This window comes from Carassius auratus, chromosome 26 (genome assembly GCF_003368295.1).
Source record: "Carassius auratus strain Wakin chromosome 26, ASM336829v1, whole genome shotgun sequence".
NCBI lineage: Eukaryota > Metazoa > Chordata > Actinopteri > Cypriniformes > Cyprinidae > Carassius > Carassius auratus.
The window spans coordinates 6,317,492-6,340,092 of NC_039268.1; the positions used below are offsets into that span (position 1 = coordinate 6,317,492).

General features: G+C 37.6%; 1 protein-coding gene across 8 annotated transcripts in view; it reads left to right on the forward strand.

The window, feature by feature from the left end:
* LOC113044166 (protocadherin Fat 1-like) overlaps window positions 1-22,601 on the forward strand; it is an 88,078-nt gene that overhangs the window by 24,249 nt on the left and 41,228 nt on the right. For all 8 annotated transcript variants that reach the window (XM_026203847.1, XM_026203850.1, XM_026203846.1 and 5 more), the window contains 3 exons: window positions 2,511-2,825; window positions 14,828-14,889; window positions 22,226-22,555. In XM_026203847.1, the coding sequence (XP_026059632.1) occupies window positions 2,511-2,825; window positions 14,828-14,889; window positions 22,226-22,555 (707 nt within the window). The remainder of the gene's footprint in view (window positions 1-2,510; window positions 2,826-14,827; window positions 14,890-22,225; window positions 22,556-22,601) is intronic.

Sequence of the window (22,601 nt, forward strand, 5' to 3'; positions counted from 1 at the left end):
CCTATTATGGGTAATGAAAGGTTCATATTTTTGTTTTGGGTGTCACCAACAACAGGTTGACATGCATGTAAGGTCAAAAAATACTTTCATAGTCTTATAATGTGCATGCGATTGGTTCGATTGGTTTTATTTTAATTTCATCATGCCTGTAACGCCTGATAAAGCAGCTTTTGTGCAGGGCAGCTTTGTGTAAAGCGTTACCGGTTAAACCACTGTTTTTTCCACTCCAAAAGCGCCACCTAGTGGCAATGACTTATTTTGCATTTTCATTCAGACCAACACGGAAAAGAACGCCAACTTGAAACGGCTTGGAATTCGTTTTAAAAACAAATTGCTTCAATGATTCAGACTTTTTCTTTTGAGAGACAATAACTTTATACAATGTGCACTTTCAGATTTAAAACTTTGCAGGATTTTTTCATTCACTTAGAGCTGTGTTACACACTACATGAAAGGTCATTTTCAAAAATCCATAATTTACTTTAAACTTTAAACTTTTTTTCACTTTAAAACGTTTCTTGTTTTCGTTGTTAAAAAACAGTTGTGCTGCTAAGTATTTTTGTTGAAACAGTGACACGTTTTCTTGATTCTGAAGAGAAAGTTCAAAAGAACAGTATTTATTTTAAATCTAAATCTTTTGTAACATTATATGTGTTTTTATTGTCTGTTTATATTTAATGTGTCCTTGCTGAATAAAAGTATTCATTTCTTGAAAAAAAAAAATCTCACTGACTCCAAACTCTTTTGAAAATGTAAAAATCTAGTTAAAAAAACAACAACTAAGTCTTGCTTTTTCTACTTGCCTAGTTTCTTATGCATGTTCTTTCTTTAAGAACTAACTGCAGAGCTTTTACAATGTTGAGTATATAACAGTGCTGATCTATGGGCCACCCTACACCGACAGCCATGGGCAATCTGAAGTGAGCTATCCATTTCCTTTCTCTCACCTCCTATATCGGAGCCTTAAGCTATCCAGCTAAACTCAGGTGTTGCGGATCAATGATGAATGAAAAATAAGGCCAAGAAGGTCAAATAAAACAGCCCAAGCCTGTGAAAAGCAGTTTTTCCTTGTCTGTTTTTAAAGGAGTAAGTCTCTTCTTTCTCACGTGACACCCTTAAGGCTCCATGTAGTCCTGTGAGTTTGCTAAAGCCCAGCAGAGCAAGTTAAGAAGACAAAGAAGCAGAACTGGCTCTATGCACTGTGCAAAAAGATTCTTCTGGAACAAATCGGGTAACTTTGCTGCTTCCTTGTTTCGTATGTCCTTGTGCGACATACTTGTACTTTGCAACTAAACATGAATGCTTGAGTCAGCTTAAGTGAAGTTGGAATGAATGGGGGTATTCTTTAAATGTTTGCAACCTGAATAAACACCAGATCTTAATTTCTGAACCAGCTAGGTATAATCTCAAAGTTCAAGGGCTCAAGTTTAATCGGATCGAGTTTTCAATGACAGGAGCCTCCCTGTTCTGGCAGGAGCAAACTTTGGCCAGGCAGTGTCTATCTAGCTCTCTTTCTTCATTCACACACCCCACCTGCCTGCCCTCAGTAACGATGAGATCACTCGGCTACTGATAACATTACAGGTCTTTTCAGGCAAGCCAATTCTTTATTGCACTTAACCAAGCATACACTTTAGTCAGTATGATACAATAAAATCGAATGAATCATTCTGCAGCATATATAATGCCACACCTTTCTTACACTACCATGCATGGACTGGATAAACTTGGATATCACAGTCCAAGTGCTTCTTTTGCTTTTTTACTCTCTTGCCAGCCATCATATGTGATGGATTCGACTGCTTTTTGTATGCAGGCCTGCTGTTTGTTGACTGACGGCCTCCACCTCTTCTTCCTCCCCCATCTCATTCCTTTATGGCAGTGAAACAGAGAGTTTTGCCCGACTGAATAGGCTGACTGTTGACACAGCTGACAGAAATGCAGCACACATGTGAAACGTCTCTAATGTTTTGTGATTGCTAGGTAGAGCGCTGAACATGTGACTCTGGCTCTAAGCAAGCAAGTTTGATAAAGGCATTCTACACTTAGAGGAGCAATAAGACAATCCATAGGAGGTATTAGGTTCCCACTTGAATCTATCAAAGCCACTTATCTGCTTCTAAGGCTGCCATTATCATAGGCAAAGCATGATGGGTATAGGATGTTGTGGCTGTGAAATGTAGAAATGCTATTTAAAGGTCTACTTTAGGCTTGACACCTACAGAAAGAAACATGCAGTATTTGTGAAGTGGTTTGCACTCATTTGTGATGAAAACTGGGGTTACTTGCATGTAATTAATTTTATTGTTATTATGATAGTAAGTACATGTAACTGGTAACAAGGGGTTCATTTGTTTTATGTAAGTAAATACACAACTAGTGATTAGTTTCTTCATTTTTACTTTTAAATGGCACTCCTAGACATACATAGCATACTTAAGTATAACTAAAGAAAATGCCAGTTGATGTGTCTTAGAGATGACCCTATGGTTTGTTCATGTTCTCTTCAGGTGTGATCCGGACACAGGAACTGCTGGACCATGAGACCGTACCTCACTACTGGCTGACGGTCTATGCTACTGATCGTGGTGTGGTTCCGCTGTCTTCCTTCGTCGAGGTCTACATCGAAGTCCAGGATGTCAACGATAATGCCCCCCAGACCTCCGAACCTGTCTATTATCCATCCGTCATGGAGAACTCACCCAAAGATGTCTCCATCATCCAGATCGAGGCGTTTGACCCAGACACCAAATCTAGTGAAAAGCTGTCCTATAAGATCACTAGCGGGAATCCCCAGGGTTTCTTCAGCATCAACCCCAAGACTGGTAAGTGTTTTGTTTCTCTCTGTTTTCATCTGACTGTCCTTCTAGCAGTTGATTTGAAGGTGCAGAGGTTGACAGGAGTAGACTGAGAGTTTGAATTTATCAAATGTGGGTTCAACTGGACATAAGGCAGATTTATTTTTATTTTAAAAGATTCAGCATACATATTGGGCAACTGCGACACTTGAAACATGTTATATCTCATAAATGTTGTAGAGGACGAATGAATTAATTATACACCATCGTACATTTGGAAAAACCTGAAATTTCATTTTCAGTAGTAACTTTTTTACTTTTATTCAGCAAGGCACTAAAGACATGTATTATAATGATGAATTAACCTTCTATTTCTCAAATAATCTTGAAGAAGTTTCCATAAAATATTAAGCAGATAAAAATATCCAGTCTAATATTAAGGCAGTTGAAAATTCAGTTTTGCCATCTCCGAAATTAAGTACATTAAAATATATCTATATTAAAATGGAAACGGTTATTTTAAATTGCAATAATATTTCACAGTATTTCAGTTTTTTTCTGTATTTTATATCAAATAAATGCGGCCTTGGTGAAGATTTGAAAAACGATTGTCCATATTATAACTAACATCAATTCTGCTAATGATTTGTTCAGCTGACACACAACTCAGTGATTCACTTCCTAGTTAAACATGGTTTGCAGAGCATATTCTGTTCAAAAGAGCCTTTTCATGTCACATTGACCTATATAAGTACAGTGAAAATGGTCCATCAGAGAAGACATCCATCTACAGGATGCATACAAATAGTTTGAGATAGGTTAGCTGTGTCCTAATGCTCTTCTGAGATTCTTTGAGTGCCATCAGTCTCAAACCTCAGTTTTTTATGTAAATCTACTGAAGCATAAGGCTCAGTGAGTAAGTGTACGAAGGCGCATTCAGCTGCTCTTGGATCTGCTCTGTGTTCTTGTTTTCTCACCATGTCTCTCTATCTCTGTCGCTTTCCTCTCTTTCTCACTCTCTTCATGGATCAGTGTGCACGCATATGGGGTTAGTTAAATGGACCCACACTGCATATTTTATACAGCCATGGTTCCTCCTTCTTGTCCTTTTCTTCCTCATAGTGTAGAACTTGATTTCTCAGGCATACCGAGGAGAATAGGCGTAAAAGGTGCAAACAGCAGATCCAGAGGCCCGGCAGCTGTAGAAAACCTTGAAATGATTCACACTTGAAGTTCAGGACTTTTTCTGAAACATGTTAGGTCAGATTACCTAGCGCCTGCAGTATCTCCACCATTGTTGTCTGAACATGTTTTAGTGCTTAGAACAAATAACTGAGGAAGATGGTGATAGCTAGCAGCTACAGTTCCATTGCTCCCACAATGTTTTAGATAAAAAGACATATACAAGCCAAACATTAAGACACACTACCATTCACACGTTTGTGGTCAGTCCGATTTTTTTTAATGTTTTTGTAAAATACCTTGTATGCGCACCAAAATGAAAACAGTAATATTGTAAAATATTATTACAATCAGTCTCATTACTGCCTAAAAGGAACATTTGAGATTATAAATAGATTTAATTTGTAATTTTTATTTCCTGTTGGTACACATCTCTGAGTTAGTATTTGTTAGTATTTGCAACAAAAAAAGCCTACTGAAGCATGTTCAAATTTGTGAACCTGAAAGCAGTCAGTCTGAGAAACTGGCCCTGAAGTTTTATTTGAGTTGAAGGTTTTGGCCAGTCAGTGAAAGCTGGTGGCCAGCCTCTCTCACAGTGTTTTACTGACTTGTGTGGTCTTTTTTCCCCATGCAGTTACATACACCAATGTCAAATAACAAAGTTTATTTTTGCTAGCAGTGACCAATGAGAGTTTTCAGACCACATAAGGGTTTTTCCTCCAGCAGACTGTGTTCTCTCAGTAACGGTTCCACACTTGGATTTGCTCCAGGGAAAGAAAGAAAGGAAAGGGAGGGGGAAAAGAGAGGAAAATTTAGGCTGTCTGGCTTTTTAGTAGAATATTAACCATACCAGGAGTGGTGGATAATGGGTGGGTTGTTAAAGAGCCTATTTGTGTGTGTTACCAAGACTAAGAGATAAGACTCTATTTAAGAAAAAAAAGTGCTCTTGCAACACTTAGTTAGTTTTAAGTCCGGAAGTTCTAAATTCGTAGTGATTAACCGAGATGGTTCACAGAAGTTCCTGAAATATTTTGTCATCTTGCAAGTGCATATCAGATCTCCAGAGGAAGGGCTCTGCAAAGCATAACTGACCTTGTATAACCATATCGGTATGCAATGTAGACAGTACATCTTTTGTCAAAAGCACAGGGTGCTCACCCACCCAAACACTCCAGACTCAGACATAATATAATATAACTGGGAGTAATCAGGGATGGGTCCGTCTCTTCCTAGATAACATACAGTTGCACAGCGTGTACATGTCTGGCAATGAAGACAATTCATTGGAGGAGGTGTTTTCTGTACAGATGTTCCATTTACTTGAGCGATTTCTAAAAAGAAATAAAAATAATAATAATAAAAAACGATAGTGGTTTTCAGTCAGTAAAAAGAATACAATTCAGTCTCAAGGCACTTTTGCTTTTGTTAACTACAACTAAAACTAAAACTATTGTATTTTGCGTTACTTAAGTAAATAAAATAGGATGTCTACGAATAATTAGAATTTTTTAAATAAGAAATGTGGCTTTCGGAACTAATTGAAATAATATTAATAATAATAATAAAAAAGAAAATGATTAAAACAAAAACTGAATGAATTTGTAAAACTAAAATGAAAACTGAAAATGTAAAAATAAAAGCTAATTTAAACTGTTAATAAACACTTGAATAGTATTGAAATACTAAATAGCATTGTCTCAAGGTTGATTGGTTTCGTCTGCTTGAATTTCCTTTAGTGCAGATTTACATTAGCTTATCATGGGTGATGAATGAACAAGATGATGTTCTCCCTGCTTTACTAAGCATTTCACAATAACCAGGAGTATAATCCATTAAATCATAATGACTTGCACTACTGTTTGAGCCCATAGGGGAAATGGGAGATTTCACTTATTAACTCAGAATGAAAATGAGGGGAAAACCACTAAACAGCCTCAGAATGAAAATGAAACATTTCGGTCACTATCTGTTTAGAAATAAGTGAAACATTTAAGTGACTGCCTCTAATAAATGAAAGTTTGTGTCAGATTTCAGTGAGTGTCGTAAAAACAGTGGGAGATACATCTAAACTAAACTCTGAGACGTGTCCCTTAGAATGCGTACTAAATCTTGATACATAAGTACTTGTGTGAAAGAGAAAGGGTGTGCAGACATTAACAATATACTCCAAGTCATTTTAACAATTCATAACTTCTTTGCAACACTTAAAAGCACTTCATGCGCTTCTACGCAATCAAACAATTAACCCGTAACCTTTATCACAGGTTGTAATAACACCATAGCTACCTGCGTTGATTTTATTTGAACAAGGTTTCGTTGAATCTGGAGTTTAATTGTTATCACCGCTGACCTCTATTATTAGTTTTTCTTTTTTTTGCCCAAAGCGTCACGCCTGGCGATAAAGCAGTTAAATACAGCAGGCCAAACCTCAGTAATTACATGCTCAGAAACAGCAGAGCCCTGTGTTGGCGCGTCTACAAAGCTGCCCTGCAAAAAATAGGACCTGTGGGAAGAAGCAGAATAAACTTGTTTGTTGGTTCGCTGGTAGATCGGCGAAGAGCACATCTGCAGCCTTGGAGTTTGATTGTTTATTTCTCAGCTGACATTTTTGTCTGCTTGGTCACAAAAGCACCTTGGATGATATTGATTGGTTGGTGTAGTCGTTTGTGTGTGTGTGTGAGGTAACTAAAGGCTTTGATGAGAGTTTTTTTTTTTTTTTTTTTTTGAGCAACAGTAAACAGGTCTTAGTGCTGCTTTTGTGTTTCATTGAAGGGAACATGTCATGGAAAACAGGATTTTCCTTGATATTTTGGAAAAAAAGAGTTTATTGTACTGTATAGACATACTCGAATGTGCGCAACACAAAGCCTCCACACCAGTACAATAAGAGCATTTCTAGAAAATAAGCTGCAAACAAAAATCAGACAACTATAACCTCTTTATTTGATATATAAGCACATTTACATAATGTGCACAATGCTATTTAATTTAAATTAGTTAATTTATCCATCCATCTGTTGGTTTATCTTATTTATGCCTGTATGTGTTATAGTATGTGGCTGGACGGATGCATGGATGGATAGGTGAAAAAATATGATCTATAATAGGTAATTTATTGAAATGTCTATTTAAGTGTTTACCTCTCTCTATCTTTCATTCTCACACACACACACACACACACACACACACACACACACACACACACATACACATACATACATAGGACTTCAGGTAAAAGACAGTCAGGCAATAAAGAATATGCAGAAAACAGCTGCTTTAAAACCTCATAACATCTGAAGACTGTAATTTTCTCTGACACCTGTGTGCCACAGCCGTCCTCAGCAAAACCCACTAGAATTTTCCTGGGAAGATACCTGGCAGAGAAACAAGGATCCCTACTGAATTACTGTTTTGTCCTAGAGCTGCATTCAGAGATTTGTTCAGTGAGTGTAGCTGAGGATAATGACACGCACTGCAGGTGAACGGATTGTTCCCCTCTTTGAGTCAGCTCATGCAAAAGAGTCTGAGTCTAGTTAACCTGCTCATACTGACCTCAATCCCTGCTGCACAGGTCAGTTAAAGTGATAAAGTGAGTGTGTGGGTGTGAGCCTGCATAAATGTGGTGTGTATGTACGTACACGTGTGTGTTCCTGCATAAGCGTTCATGCATCAGCTTACATGGTTCCTTTGCCACACCATTCTTTCATACCATCATTTTCTCCCTTTCTCTGTATCTTTAAGGTCTTTCCCAGAGGCCTTTGCTTCGTGTGAGGTGTGTGGGTGGTTCGCCAGTCTTTTCCTTTGCCCTCCTGAAATGCTTTCTCTGAATGACTGCACTACGCTTTTTTTGCTCAAGCGAATGTGTAAGAGAGATCCTTTTCATGCTCTACCTGTCGGTGAAGAGAAATTAACCTATCTGCCTGAAAGCTTCTTTCAGCCTGGTTTTCGAAAGCACCCCGCTGAGTTGGACTTCGAATGATGTGATAAAGGAAAAGGTTTTATGTGAGGCGGTGTATTTGCGCAAGTGAACGTGACTACTCATTTCTCAGAGTGAAAGCGAATGTGTGGAGAGACAGGGATCAAATATCAGTGTATGCTTCACGACAAAAGCATTTTCAGCTTAAAGGGATAGTTCACCCAAATTTAAAAAATCTGTCATCATTTACTCAACCTCACGCTACTTCAAACTGGTGTGACTTTTGCTTTTGTGAAACATAAAATGTATTTTGAGAAATATTTCCAAGTTTTTATCCCTACAATGGAAGTCAGTGGGCTGCAATGTTGTTTGGTTTCTAACATTTTGTGTTCTGCAGAAGAAAGTCAGTCATAGAGGTATGGAATGACAGAAGGGTTAATGGATGATTCTAAAATTTTCATTTTTAGCAGAACTATGACTTTAAAAGAACCCGAATATGACAAGTAAAAATTTGACACCTGGTGTATCACATGCTGCTCTTTTGTAGAAATGTTTATTATAATACATATTTATTGTAGTTATATTTGACTGGTTTACATGCCCGATAAAAATAAAAATGTAACCGTGTCAATTTTTTTGTGATATAATTGTAGATAATTTTGTCATTTTAGTCTTTATATTTTAATTTAATTTAATTTTAGTCAGTAAAGCATTTTAATTATACGTAATATGTAAAAAGAAAAAATCTTTTTTCAGTATGTTAAAATTGTTAAACATCATAATGCATTTTTTTTTGTCTTGTCTCACATTAACTATCGTGGACAAAACCTTTTTTGACAAATATTTTTGTCAGTAATTTGGTTGACTAGATTAAAACAGATTCAGTAACTCCATTTAACTTCACGAAAACCATTATTTACTATTATTCGCCATATGGTCACTGTTGTTATTATTACCTAAAACTATTAAAATCATTTTTAGTAATGTGAAATTAACCTGAAATAAAATGTAATAATAAATGGAAAAACTTTAAAAACCTAAAATAATGGATTTTTTTTTTCTTTTTTTTTTAGTTCAAGTTCTGAAATTGCTAAAAGTAAACTGAAAAAGAAATTAAAGCTGTGTAGAAATATTTATATACATAAAACAACAATTAAAACACTAGAAATAAAATGAATTTGAATAAAAAATTTATAAAAATATAAAATAAACTACATGTGTTATAATAGTATATAAATAATAGTAAAATAACACTGCACATGTGGAGTGTTAATTTTGGATCATGAGTATGCTGGTAGTGTGAGTATGGGAATTATTTCTTTAGCTGGGAGGCACAAGCAGAAAGAATTGTGTTCACTACAATGCAGCCGGCTCTTGTTCTGGTATATAAACCACACACACACACACACACACACACACACACACACACACACACACGCACACACATTTCTGGAAATCTCAGATCTCTGGTGTAATACCTGATATCTGCATTAGCTTTCTCTTTGTCCTCTTACCAGAGTAGTTTTAGCTTGCTGTAACTGACAATATCAAGAGCACTGACTGCTGGGAAAGAAATCAGCTCAGGTAATTAGAAGTCTACGAGCCACCTCTGTGCCTTTGAGCTCTACTCTGCTTGTTTAATTGGAGTGAAAGGAGGATATAGCTGCAATGATTCACAAGGCCTCCTTTCCTCTCCTTTCTCCTCCTTTCCACCTTCCTATCAACTTTCAGCATGTTTTTTTTTTTAAGAGGGGAAAAGTGTGGGTTGTTATTCAACAATGCCACACGCTCTTTTCAAAGGGTTCAACCCAAAGTAGGCAAAGCTTGAAAAGAAATGGATACTATGTCCAACGACTTCCTGTCATTTCCTATATTTTAGGCTCCCACAGTTGGCTCGAGGTACAAAAGGTTATTAAGGATGGAAAACTAAAACGAAGTGCAGGAAAAAAAAAAAAAAACACATAAACACACAAATCACTCCCCCTCCCTCTCACTCATTCCTGTGGATAAAGTTGCAGGCTTTTAGAGGCTTGTGAAGCATATCCCCCAGCACACCTGTCCTGCTTGTTTACTGCTAACCTACGGATTTCACACACCAGAAATTTCCCTGATATTCAACCCAGCCAAGCAAACACGAGTCCATGAAAGCATTTGACCTCTGACAGAATCTTTGAATATGTTACACGAACAAATAATAAACAATGTGATTTGTCATCGTAAGAGAAGCTTATTAGAATATTAGTATGCATTTTACCCCTAAGTGCTAGGGTAATCTCTTCTATTCCAGTTAAACATGCAATTAGAAGTAAGCCATTTAAAGGCTGACTTTCACAATGGCTGTTTGATTGAATGACCAGACATGTCAACTTCTGATTGGTTCTCTTTCCAAAAAGGCAGTAAGATTTTTCCATTGATTTTTGGGTTACTATAGAAAAAAAGCTTTTTAGGTTAATGATTCTTAAACATTTTGTTAATCAAGATCATTTTCTTACTTTTGGCTTTTGAAATCCACATATAATCAGAAGTAGTGAAAAGCTGATGCTAGGCTATACACAAACTCCACAATGATCACATGACTTTAACATCACCCCCACTCAGCTTCCAACAACTCTTTCAGTGAAGTTTAAATAGCTAGCAAATGTGCGAGAATAAATGCAATGATACTGGAAAAACAAGCAAATACTAGTGAGTAGATGAGGTTTCCTGTTTGGCGTGATAATTAATTAGTCATTCATGATTCCCTTAAAACCTCTTTAGTCCCATTTAGCCACTTGTTAGTCACTGCCTTTTTCAAGCTTAAACCTTAAAACACACAAGTGGGATATTGTTGATGTATTTTATGTCATTGAAGAAAGTGTGAAAATATCTTGAAGCTTGTGTTAACCGTATACCGTATTACTGGCATTTAACCAAAATAAATAAATAAATAAATCTCATTCAAACAAAGCTGAACAAAAACTCCTGCAATTCTGTTTTTAGGACTCATTTGGTGCTTTCCACTGTATGGTACGACACGATCACTTTTGTGGGTTTTCCACTGGGTACAGAATCTTGTACTTTTTTCAGTACCACCAGCGATGTGGAATGAAAACGTTTTTCAGGATTCAGGTGGAGCAACTATAACGACATGTGAATAATCAATATTCGCCTACTCTAAAGAGTTATAAAACTGCAGTGGAAATGCAAACTGGGCCGTGCCGAGCCCAGCCGAGTCGTACCATGCCGTGGAAAAGTGCCAATCGATAGTTTTTGCAATTTCTTTTGCTGCCACTAGTAACACAAAAGCACTTCATCCTTAAAGGACAGGACAGATACATTTGTGGCAGTGTGCCATACCTTGTGATGTAGAAAAAAAAAATCAATGATGAAGTCTTAATGCCAACATGACCTTGCACACATATGCTCACACAGAGGTTGGGAATGCGGTGATTTAGGGTTAAAAATCCAGGTCGCCCCCATGCATGAGTGAGCATTGAGCTCTGGAATACTCAAATCAAAAATAATGTTTTGAAAGAGACATTATCTGCCAGGGATTTGTCTCTTTATTCTTGTTCATTCTCTCTCTCTCTCTCTCTTTGTGACCCACACTCTAAATGGAGTTAATACACCAAATAGAACGAAAGTCTGAAAGCTCAGTGTTAGTAATCTCAGTCACTCTCAGATAGGAATTTCCTACCATCAGCTGCCCCATTTCCAGGGGCCTTTGGCGGCTAAATGTAGAGACTGAGCTGAAGCCACTCAACAAGACTGATGGGATTTATTCAGATTATTTCTGCTTTGTCCGCCGATGAGTTTGAGAGGATGCCTGGAGACATCGTCATTTAACTGACTACATTTGCATAACATATACTGTACACTCACAACAACACAAAACTTGATTGTTGTTGTTTTATTTTAGTTTTTAACTTATATTTATTTTATTTAGTATTACTTAGCATGACTTAACAATAATGATCTTCAAATTAGCCAGAGTTTTAATACCGGTTTATCCCTAGTAGTTACTGCTGTTGCTTGTGTCATCTCCATTTGTGAACACTGATTAAAAATTCATTACTTTAGGTTACTTTTTAGCTACAGAACGCTGTCAGTGTAGAGGCCTTTTACTGGTCATTTTACACAATTTAACGTGTGTGCATGTTTTTGACTTATCTGAGCACATATTTGTGTGTGCGAGTGTGGCAGTGTCTTTTTGATAGGCTCTATTGAGTGTTCTGCAGGAGGTTAATGGTGTAAGGCTAATGTGAGGCTCTTTCTGAGAGACACAAACCCAGCAAAGACTTCTTTCTCAACCTCAAGTGTTGCCCTTCTCTCTCTGTCTTTCCGCTCTGAAATGGCTGCTATTCACAAACGCAGTCTGTATTAGAATGGGGAGGAGGGTTAGGGTGCATTTGGGAACGTTGCCCAGGTCTGCCTACTGTAGTGCATGTCTTTGTGTGTGCGCTCATTTATCTATGTAGCTGTGGCGTGGACTGTTTTGTGCTTTTTAGTTGGCCTTAAGAGTGTTTTGTATGTACATTCATCTGCGCTGAAGAGAGGTGCATATGCATTTCTGTAAGAGTGTGTGCTTCAACATGTGTGCGAGACCCTTAATGAGGAATGTGGCGTCTCGGTCTCAGATACGAGGTGTTGCATTCCTGCCTGCTAAATGATACCTCTTCTAAAGTACATCAATGGCCTTCCGTCTAAGCGAGGGAGAGTTCATGAGAGCCAGAAAGAGAAAATAGCACTTCTTTTTTTTTTTCTTTTTCCTAAGCTAAAGTGTTTTAGAGGAAAGGGCAAAGTGTCATTTACCCAGACACTTGGATGCTCTTTTTTTCCACTGGTTTCTTTCTGGTTTTATCCTTTCCTTTTCTCCAGAGGCAGTGTGGCGGTGCTATCATTATATGCTAGATTTCACTATGTGTTTTCACTATGTGTTTCAGAGGCTATTTTAGCCAAACGTCACGCGCTTGTGCTCAGCAAAACATGCTTGAGTTGTAAGTACCTCAGACTACGCAGACAGATCAAATAATGAAATCTTTTGGAAAAATTAATTTGCTTTCTCAGAAAAAATTAGGGAAAACATCATCTGATGGCTAATGAAATGAGATTCTTGCAAACAGGACACGGTTCATCCCAGTCCCCACTAGGCTACTTAACTAGCGTTCCTGGGTCAACTAACTTTATCTGGAAAAGTGATGTTGGCTGACCAAGCTATACCATACAGTATTAAAAATAAAGGTTCTTTATGGGCATAGATGGTTCCATGAAGAACCTTCAACATCCACGGACCTTTCTATTGCACTCTATAATGGAGAAATATTTCTAGATAAAAAAAAAAAAAAAATTAGTGACACTAAGAAAAAATGGTCCTTTTAAGAAAAGAACAGAAAGTTTCCAAAATGATTATTCTATTGCATCAATGTACAAAACTTTTTTTTTTTTTAGGAGTGTAAACCAGTCTAAACCAGTATGAAAATATATGGTTTGCTTGGTTAATCCATCTTTTATTCCTTAGTTTGATGATTCTTTCTTTCTTTCTTTCTTTCTTTCTTTCTTTCTTTCTTTCACATTTGCTCTTGCATCTCCAAGCTCCAACGTTCTTGTTTTTCTTTTTCCAAAAATGGCTGAACTGTAATTTTCTTTGGCCATGCTTAGCCCGCAGTTCAGTAGACCACTGTTTTTTTGGCCAGGGAAGAAATGGATTGTGGGTACGAACACAGGCGTCTTTTTAGCAGCATGATCTTAAGGTCCATCCAGCAGCCGTACACCTCAGCATTACACTCACATGCTCGTGTGCAATGATAATTGTCATATCTGCGTATTCTGGACACCAAAACTTCAGGGAAACATTTAAAAGCTGCCTAACTTTGATTAATTTAGAATATCCGCTAAATATTATTACTTTTTAGCTTAACACTGAAAAAAAGTTCTTGTTAATTCCTATAAAACATGTCCCTATTTAAATATCCCTATTTAATGTCTTTTTCCATTCCAGTCAAGTTCTTGGTCTATAAATGTAGCTTTGCCTTTATTATAATGTTTTAACGTGCAGAGTTTTTGATGACTGCCCGCATTCAGAGTTTATTTTCATTCCTATGTATGACTGCAAAAGCATAGGAGAGCTAGAGATGGTTTGCAGCCTAGCACAATTTAGAGCAGGAGCAGGAGGCGAGTTGCGGCTGGGCTATTTCTGCTGCCTGCTTGAGCGCCATTGATGGCTTCTGGTTTCGGAAATCCTTTTTCTGCACGGTCGGCAGGCGTCTCTCGTGTGGCCGGGGCTGGCAACGTCTGCCGTGCTCTCTACCCCATCTAATGTACAATTATACTGACGGAGAAACACAAGTCTGCTTATTATATGCAATCGAGACGCTCTTTACAGAAATGTGTGCTCATTTGCATTGTTGTTCGATCTCTGTCTGCCTGTTTATACTCTCTTCACTGGGTTCGGCATTTAAATTCACTTCTAATTGGATTTCTGTTGTGCTCAGAACTTATTTTCCTGTAATGTAAAGCCCTTGAGAGAAATCTTCTAAAAACCCACCACAGAAGAAGCCACACCCAGAACAGTTTTGGGTAAATGCAGTGACGGTTGCATTGACATTTCCCTCATTATTTCAGTGCTTGAAGGTGTTTATTATCAGCATTGTGTGTTTGGTAGAAGTTAGTTTGTTAGGTGTATGTTGTCTGTTTCCAGGAAGTGTGAGTACGTGTTTTAAGTGTGGTTGTTTGTTCAGCTTTAAAACATTTTTGACACAAGCACAACGCCCTTTCTGCAGTTCTTTGCAGCTGAATATGTGGTATTTAACATTTGTGTGTGTGTGTTTACTTGACAATATTGCAGCCAGAGGCTAAATAAATCGGACAAAACCCCTTTTGAGAATGTCTGGGTACAAGATTTTTAAGATGTTAAGTTTTAATGTGGTTACAAATTGTGTTCGTGTTTTTGCAGGCCTGGTCACCACCACGTCTCGGAAGCTGGACAGAGAACAACAGGATGAACATATTCTGGAGGTAAAACCACCTGAATACATCCACTGACCACAACACTCCTTAAAGCAGACAATCCTAGAAACTCATATTTAGAGAAGTCCTAAAAAGTCACCTTTTTCATCTGTTTTTTTTCTTTTCTTAAGGAATATTCTGGGTTAAAGTTAAGCTATTTGTATAGCTTTGGTGGTACTTTCCTTTCTTTCACCAAAAAAAAAAGAGAGAGAAACAGAGGAAATGCATTATATAAAATGTAAAAACAACTGTATATGCTACCATTTAAAAGTTTGGGGTCTGTAAGATTTTTTAATGTTTTTAAAAAAAGCCTCTTATAACAACCAAGGCTGCATTTATTTGATCAAAAATACAGTTGAAAAAGTAATTTTGCAATTTAAAACAACTTTTGTCTGTTTTAATGTAATTTTACATGTAATTTATTCTTGTAATGACAAAGCTGAATATTCAGCAGCCATTACTCCAGTCATCAGTGTCACATGATTCTTCAGAAATCTTTCTAAATATGCTGATTTGGTGCTTGGGAAACATTTATAAATATTATCAGTGTTGAAAACAGTTCTGCTGCTTAATAATATTTGTGGAAACTGTGATATATATATAGACAATAGAAGATATTTTTTTGTCATTTTTAATCAGTTTAATGCATCCTTACTGAATAAAAGTGTTATTTCTTAAAACATTCTTACTGACCCCATTTTAAAATATAATGTAATTAGAATTTTCTGGTTGAACTTGAGTAAAAGAAAAACTTTTAGCCTTGACTATTTAGACCAAAGGAACAAGCCACCAAACTAAACTGTGCACATGAGCGGACTGCATTCTTCCCCCTCCATTCCTTCTAAAGTGCTTCAGAGGGGATTTAGATATCCGGTGTGTGTGGAGGGTAGGTGTGTGTGTATGCATGTTGGGGTTTGCCTTTGTTCTCTCTCAGTGTACCGTCTCGGGATTAGGCAGGCCAGAACAGGAAGCGTCGCCCTGCCCAGCTAAAGTTTATACTTGTGGATTTTAATTGAGCTGGAAGCTTCTATCACCTTTTCTCTCTCCCTCTCTTTCTCAGTAACTCTTTACCACCGGCTCTCTTCCTTTGGCAAAAACCCAACCGCAGTTTGCTGATGCTTTAAGTTGTGCACAGATTGATGCTCTTTTAATTATATCATAGATTCAAATTCAGTTCAAACCCTGTGGCATCTCATTTAATTTGCACTGGCCTTTATTAGTTCTTTTATGCCCATTTTTGTGACCCTTATTGTATTGTAACTGACAGGAGGGATGCGGACAGGAAATAAAACCAGGGAGGATGGTACACCCTGCAGCATACGCTTAATCCAGTGTCTGTCCTCCCTTTCTCTCTCCATGCCTCAGTGATGTGAGGAGCTCCTCTTGACTTCAAAGCAAAGCCTGCTGACCGATAGAGAGTAGGCTTATAATTAGCTAATGCCAACAATTCAGCTAAATATTAGTAGTGCCAAGATCCCCTCAAGGTTAAATCTGTTCCTCTGGTTTTTAATTAACTAAGGTTTTTTTTTTTTTTACTGTTGAGATTGTAGTTTGGTGGTGCGTGTAGTTTCATTGGACTTGGATGAGCATATATTAGCTGTCTAGAGCTGTAAGGAATGCTTTTTTACCTGACATTGTCTTTTACCCTTTTAATTGCACTTGCAATGGTATCCAGCTCTAACTTTAAACCACATTTATTGTCTCCATGGGTTTAACCTTGCACTTGTCGCTTGAAATTGTCATTCGCTTCCAGTTTTTTTACCTGTACAAATGCAGTCCTTTATGGTGCTTGATAGTTTAATGTTTTAAGGGGTCATATGACGATGCTAAAAATAACATTATTTGGTGTATTTGGTTTAATGCAATGTGTTTATGTGGTTTAAGGTAAAAAAACACATTGTTTTCTACATAGCGTACTTTCCCCTTCTTTCTGAAATACATTAATTTTATAAAGCTCATCGTTCTGAAAAGCGAGGTGTGCTCTGATTGGCCAGCTATCTAGTGCATTGTCATTGGACGAACACCTCAACCATGTAATGGAAATGATATGCCATATTTGGAAACACCAGGTCTCCACGACATGGCAGCAACAGCAACAATACTACAGCAAGAATAAAAGTTATGCCTTCTCTCTTTGTGTTAACATTTGGGCGGTGTTTTGCAAATGTGGGAATCCTTGAACAAGTCATAACTTTTATAAATAATATCTCTTTATTGTTTGGGACTTTTGTCTTTGTTACTTCATGCATCTTACTGTATATATGCATGAACAACATGTAACACTCCAAAGACAGAGGAAAACTTGAAATCACGTCATGTGACCCCTTCCTAACCATCTTTCTCTACTAACTCTCAACTAACCATCTTCCAAGAAGTCTGGTGTTTCGGAACTATTCAGTCTTCCTGTTAAGTCAGCTTAGGATTTCAAGAGGTAGATTGAAAGGTAGCCTGATCAAAAAACAAAAAAAATATTTAACATTCACGATATTCACTCTATTTTTCAACGTGAAAGTAAGATATCCCCCAAGAATGCATAGGATTCTGAATCATTAGCTGCTATAGGTAAATAACTAAAAAGTTCTGTAAACTCTAAAACTATTTGTGTAACAAACCAGTGCATTCATGAAAATATGATACTATGAAATATAATATGAAAATATGAACTTTCCATAGTAAAAGCAAATGACACTGGAAACCTTGATTACTCAAGTTAAAGATTACCCTGTCTGCTCTTAGGTAAAAATTAAAATAGATAGGCTTAGTTATTAGGCTAATCAAAAAAATGGTTAACAATATGCTATGCTAGTGTATTAAGTAACTAGCCTATAAAACATGAGACTGCTAACACAAAGAACATTTGTGAATAGGCCTGTAGCGATAGTCGATAAATCAATCGCGCAATAGAAAAAAAATGAGCTCGATAATATTTTTGGCCGCGATAATTTTTACAATTTTTATTTAAATAATGTAGCATGTCATGATGCGATGTGGGGTTTGTCTGGAGCGCAGCCTGTGAGATTGACCAGCTTTGGAAGCACCTTTCATTTTCTTGTGGATGTTTGCGTCGCAAGTGATATTGCATTGTACTTGCACAACTGCTTTATTTTAATACAGTTTGTTTCAGCATATTTTGCAAGTAACTTCGTTGCCCTTTCTGTAAAAATGGCATTTGGCTCGCTCAACTAAATATGTCTGTAGGCGTGTGGTTGCGTGTGTCAACGCACCCAGTGAGTTCACACAGTAAAAATGTGTTTGGGTGCACCCCATTTTTCAAAAACAACAGGGAATTTCACACCGAAGGAAGCTGATTGAGTTGGTTCTTGTCACATGACCTGGTGCGCTTGCGTCTTTCTGAAAAGCTGAGATGTTTTTTAACTAGATGTGCTGCAGACGCGCCTGGAAAAACGAGCGCATTGTACCGCGTCGCTTCCATTATGAGCGTGCATACCGCATTTGAAATAACGAACTTGAGCACAAAAAAAGACGTGATATGTGAACGGTCCCTTCATCAGTCAAAATGTTTATTTTTGGTTAATGGTTAAACACATAATATAATATAAAAAAATAATCAGTTTTAAGCCACACAAAGTCAACATGTTGTTATTTCTTGCTCTGAAACTGCCATAAAATAAAAGTTTATTGATCTTTGAAAAGGTGTACCTGCGTTATTATTGAATTTATCATTATATTAGTTGAAACTGGTCTTAGAACGAAAATATTATCATTTATCGCGATAATTTCTTGGACAATTTATTGTACAGCAAAATGTGTTATCGTGACAGGCCTATTTGTGAACAAAAAGTTTTGTTTCAAAATCTATAGTTTTGCTTTCTATACTATTGTGTAATAAAACATATCAATGTTCATGATAACAGTTCAGACGGCATTAACCATGAAGCGATTTTGCAGTCATAAAAGATTATTTCTACCAATAAAATCGCTTTCTGGTCCAAGGCGATCTCAACAGGCACACTGAATTGTTCATTACAGCGGCCCTAAATTTATCCTTACATCACTGGCAGTAAAATAATCTGAAAATAAAATTAAAAACTCAGCAGGCTTACTAGAATAGTTGGATATCTAGTCCATAAAAACAGAAAGATCATACTGTGAATTTTGGATACATTTCTCACAACCTGTTTGAAGCAACTGTCTTCTTCTCTGTTTAAACACCTTCTGGGACTGTTATAATCTCATGCTTAATTTGATTACCGTGCCGCTTTAGACCGGCTGAGGGAAAGAATAATAAACAAATGACCATCAATCCAGTCACTGTTCACACGCATTCTTCTGGATCCTGTTTCTCCTTGTTTTTTTTCTCGCACGGCTCCGGTGGCCCACTGTAGTAGTCATGACAACCATAGCAATTTGCGTTTTAGGCCGATGTTTGGTCAAGGGGTCCAGCAGCAGGAAGTTCTTTATTGACATCTTCCCTCCAGGGGTCTTGTCTCACCCAGTCTCACACCCAGGATTCTGGCTGTCTCTCTCCCAGGGGCAGTACAGTCCTGCTGGGCACAGCACCGCATGAGACAGGGGAATGAGCTGGTGCTTGAGGCTCATTGAGGTTAGCTGGAGGTAGCACATGCTTGGGGGGAGGGAGAGGCAGTTTTACTGGGCCAGAGTGGGGGTATTTGAGTGTGTATGTGTATGTGTGAGAGATATATGGGAAAGCGCCCTGCAAACTTTCACACACACTTAAGAGCTGGGAAGGAAGGTGTAAGGTGCAAATGCTCCTAGAAGGGAAAGGGAGGAAAATTCAAGAAAATAAAGAACAGAGAGAGAGAGAGAGATAGAGAGAGAGAGAGAGAGAGAGAGAGAGAGCTACTCTGGAACATGTTGAGGCATGCACAGCACGCCAGAGAGTCTGCCCTGTTGCTCTTTGAACTTATAAAACCAAACAGGAAAATATGTCCACAATTCACTTAAGTTGATTTGCAAAGAAATGAAATTTATTTCTGGGAATACACCCTGAGCTTCTGAAGATGTTGGGCGTTGCTTTCCCTGTTTTCCAGGCATGTGAAATGTGTTACTGCTTTGGCTGCACCAAAAGCTCAAAACAGATTTTTAATGTTTAAAATGCTTGTACCTATTAGTGGTGATTTATTCCACTGACACTTTTGAATCTCACCTAAAGATTTGTTCAGATTTGGTCACTGATTCATTTACAGTACTATCTCCATTTTAGAGACAGACATTTTTTTAATATGCGTTTTATGACTCAATGAAGCATTCAACCAACACGTTTCGTTTTTCGTAACTCTGAACTCTGAACACATCCCCTTCTGTTTGTTCATTCGGTTAGCAGAACCTCTTTAACAAACATGGTTGGCTTGGTTACCAAGTTCATTTAGTTTTTTTTAATGACTGACATGGTAAGACATTCTCAGTGCATAGAAATCAAAGAGAATAGTTCACCTAAAAGATTTTTTCAAAAGCAAAAATTTGTCATGTAAGACGACAAATCGCTCGCTTTTTGCTGAGAAGAGATGTGCTGTAACTTAAAGCAGTCAAGCTCGATTTTCACCATGTGGGCAATTTGACTCGAGCAATCACCACAGAAAAAGTAAAAATCTAGTTAAATAATTGATGTTCAAAGCAGACACTGTATTTTTTATTGAACTGGAAATTTAATTTCAACTGTCTGAATTCTTTCCATTTACTGGAAGTGGTTTTTAAAAAAGCAGTGCATTGCAGGCACACAAACACATGCTCAACTCTGGAGAGTGGACTTTTGGAGCTGACAGAGTCCCTTGTCTTCCTGTTCAATTAAATCTGTTTGGCCAACAGTTGGATGGCACTGGACAGCTTTGAAAAGAAATACACATTATAGGTCTACTTGCTGTTCACACCAAAAGCTGGACTGCTTTTACAGAGTGTTGAACAGATGCGTTTTAATGTCTGTGTTGGCCTGTTTTGTTGTTGTTGTTTTTTTAGTTTTTCTTTTGCCATTGACTGCAGTAGTTTTGTATTTTGCATTCAATGGTACACAAGTCTGCTGAGTTCATTAGCAGGAAAGAGCGTCCATGTCTGCATCTCTGTGTGTGTTTGCATTCATCACCTTATGCACCAGCGTACCATTAAGCCGCCTCAAACGGGCATTTTCCGAGATTATCTGACGATATCCAGAGGAAATTAATGAGCTGGTTAACGGATACCAGCTGAGATTGGACACGGCGTTCTGAGTATGAGTATATGCTCAACAAACCACCAGCGTCTGCTTAATGCTGCTGTCTTCTGCTTGTTTGGAGCAGCTCCTGTACATATAACTGTTCATATTGTTTACAAAAGTGCTTTTCTATTAAAACTGGTGTGCATTTTTGTGAACTTTTGATCTATTCTTTTTTTAACTGAACTAAACTGATCTACCGTCTTTTTGAGGTAATCATTCCTAGGTCTGCAAACAGCACAGTCATATTAGCCGATTGGACCATATTTGAGAAAAATCTAAATCACATTTATTTTGAGGCTATGTAACCTGTCTGGTTATCGCATTCATGATCATATTTTTCATTAGATGTCATAAAAGAGAAATTATCTAGAAAAAAAACCTCATTCCACAATCATACGGAAAAATGCGTAACAGTCTGTTCTCACCCCCGGAAACCCTTCCCGCCTTGCCGCTCGTCTTTGAAAAGATTGCTTGACAGCTAAGCGCATGGGGAATTACTTCAATTTTGTCAGCCAATTGACTTAGATAGGAACACTTGCCCCCGTGTACTGAACAGGAGATTTTTCTTTACCTCTGAACGGCGATTGATTGAAGCTCTCGCTATAATGAAGGTTTTCAATCACTTGTGTCAGATATTCTTGAGTGTGTTCTATTATTGTCCTGTGCACCTAATTGAAAATGTTCATTATGACACCGGCTCTCTTGGGTTTTGGGGTTATTCGACATGAAAGGAAAGAAGAAAACTAGAACTGAGTGAATGAATCTTTCCGCCCCCTCGATTACGGGCTTTTCTATCAGCCCCCTGAAGCTTTCTACCCAGACAAATCAAACTTTTAAGAAGGGATGTGCAAAGGTACGTATTTTCAAAACCAACTAGTCTGGGGTTGTCTGAACAACTAGGCACCTAATTAGTCTAAAGAGTACGCTCTATAATCTGTCTATCTCTCTGTCTATTCATATCCATCTATCGTTTGATGTGGGATGTAGTTTGTAATATTTTGTGACAGTTTTTGAGTGAAAATAGTTTCAAGGAAACAGCGAGACCGAATTGAGCAATATTTTTAAGTAAAAAGACTAGGAAATAATATTTTGTTTTAAAGTATACTCAAATATTCTTATAATTACTAATTTGGAAAAGTTTTAAAATAATTTGCATTCAATATTCTTATGTTACAGATCACCGTATCTGACCAAGGCATTCCGGTTAAGTCCACCACTGTCCGTGTCATCGTCAAAGTCCTGGATGAGAACGACAACAAACCACAGTTTATGGAGAAAGTCTACAAAATCAAATTGCCCGAGCGTGAAAAGCCAGAGAAAGAGCGTGCACTGAGGAGAGATCCTGTGTACCGCGTTATCGCTTCAGATCGAGATGAAGGGCCAAATGCTGAGATTTCCTACAGCATCGAGGATGGAGACGAACAGGGAAAGTTCTTCATTGAGCCCAAAACTGGCATGGTGTCCTTTAAGAAGTTTTCTTCTGCTGGAGATTATGATATCTTAACGGTGAGGATGTTCACTTTTCTATACCACATACTCTGTAAGTTCGTAT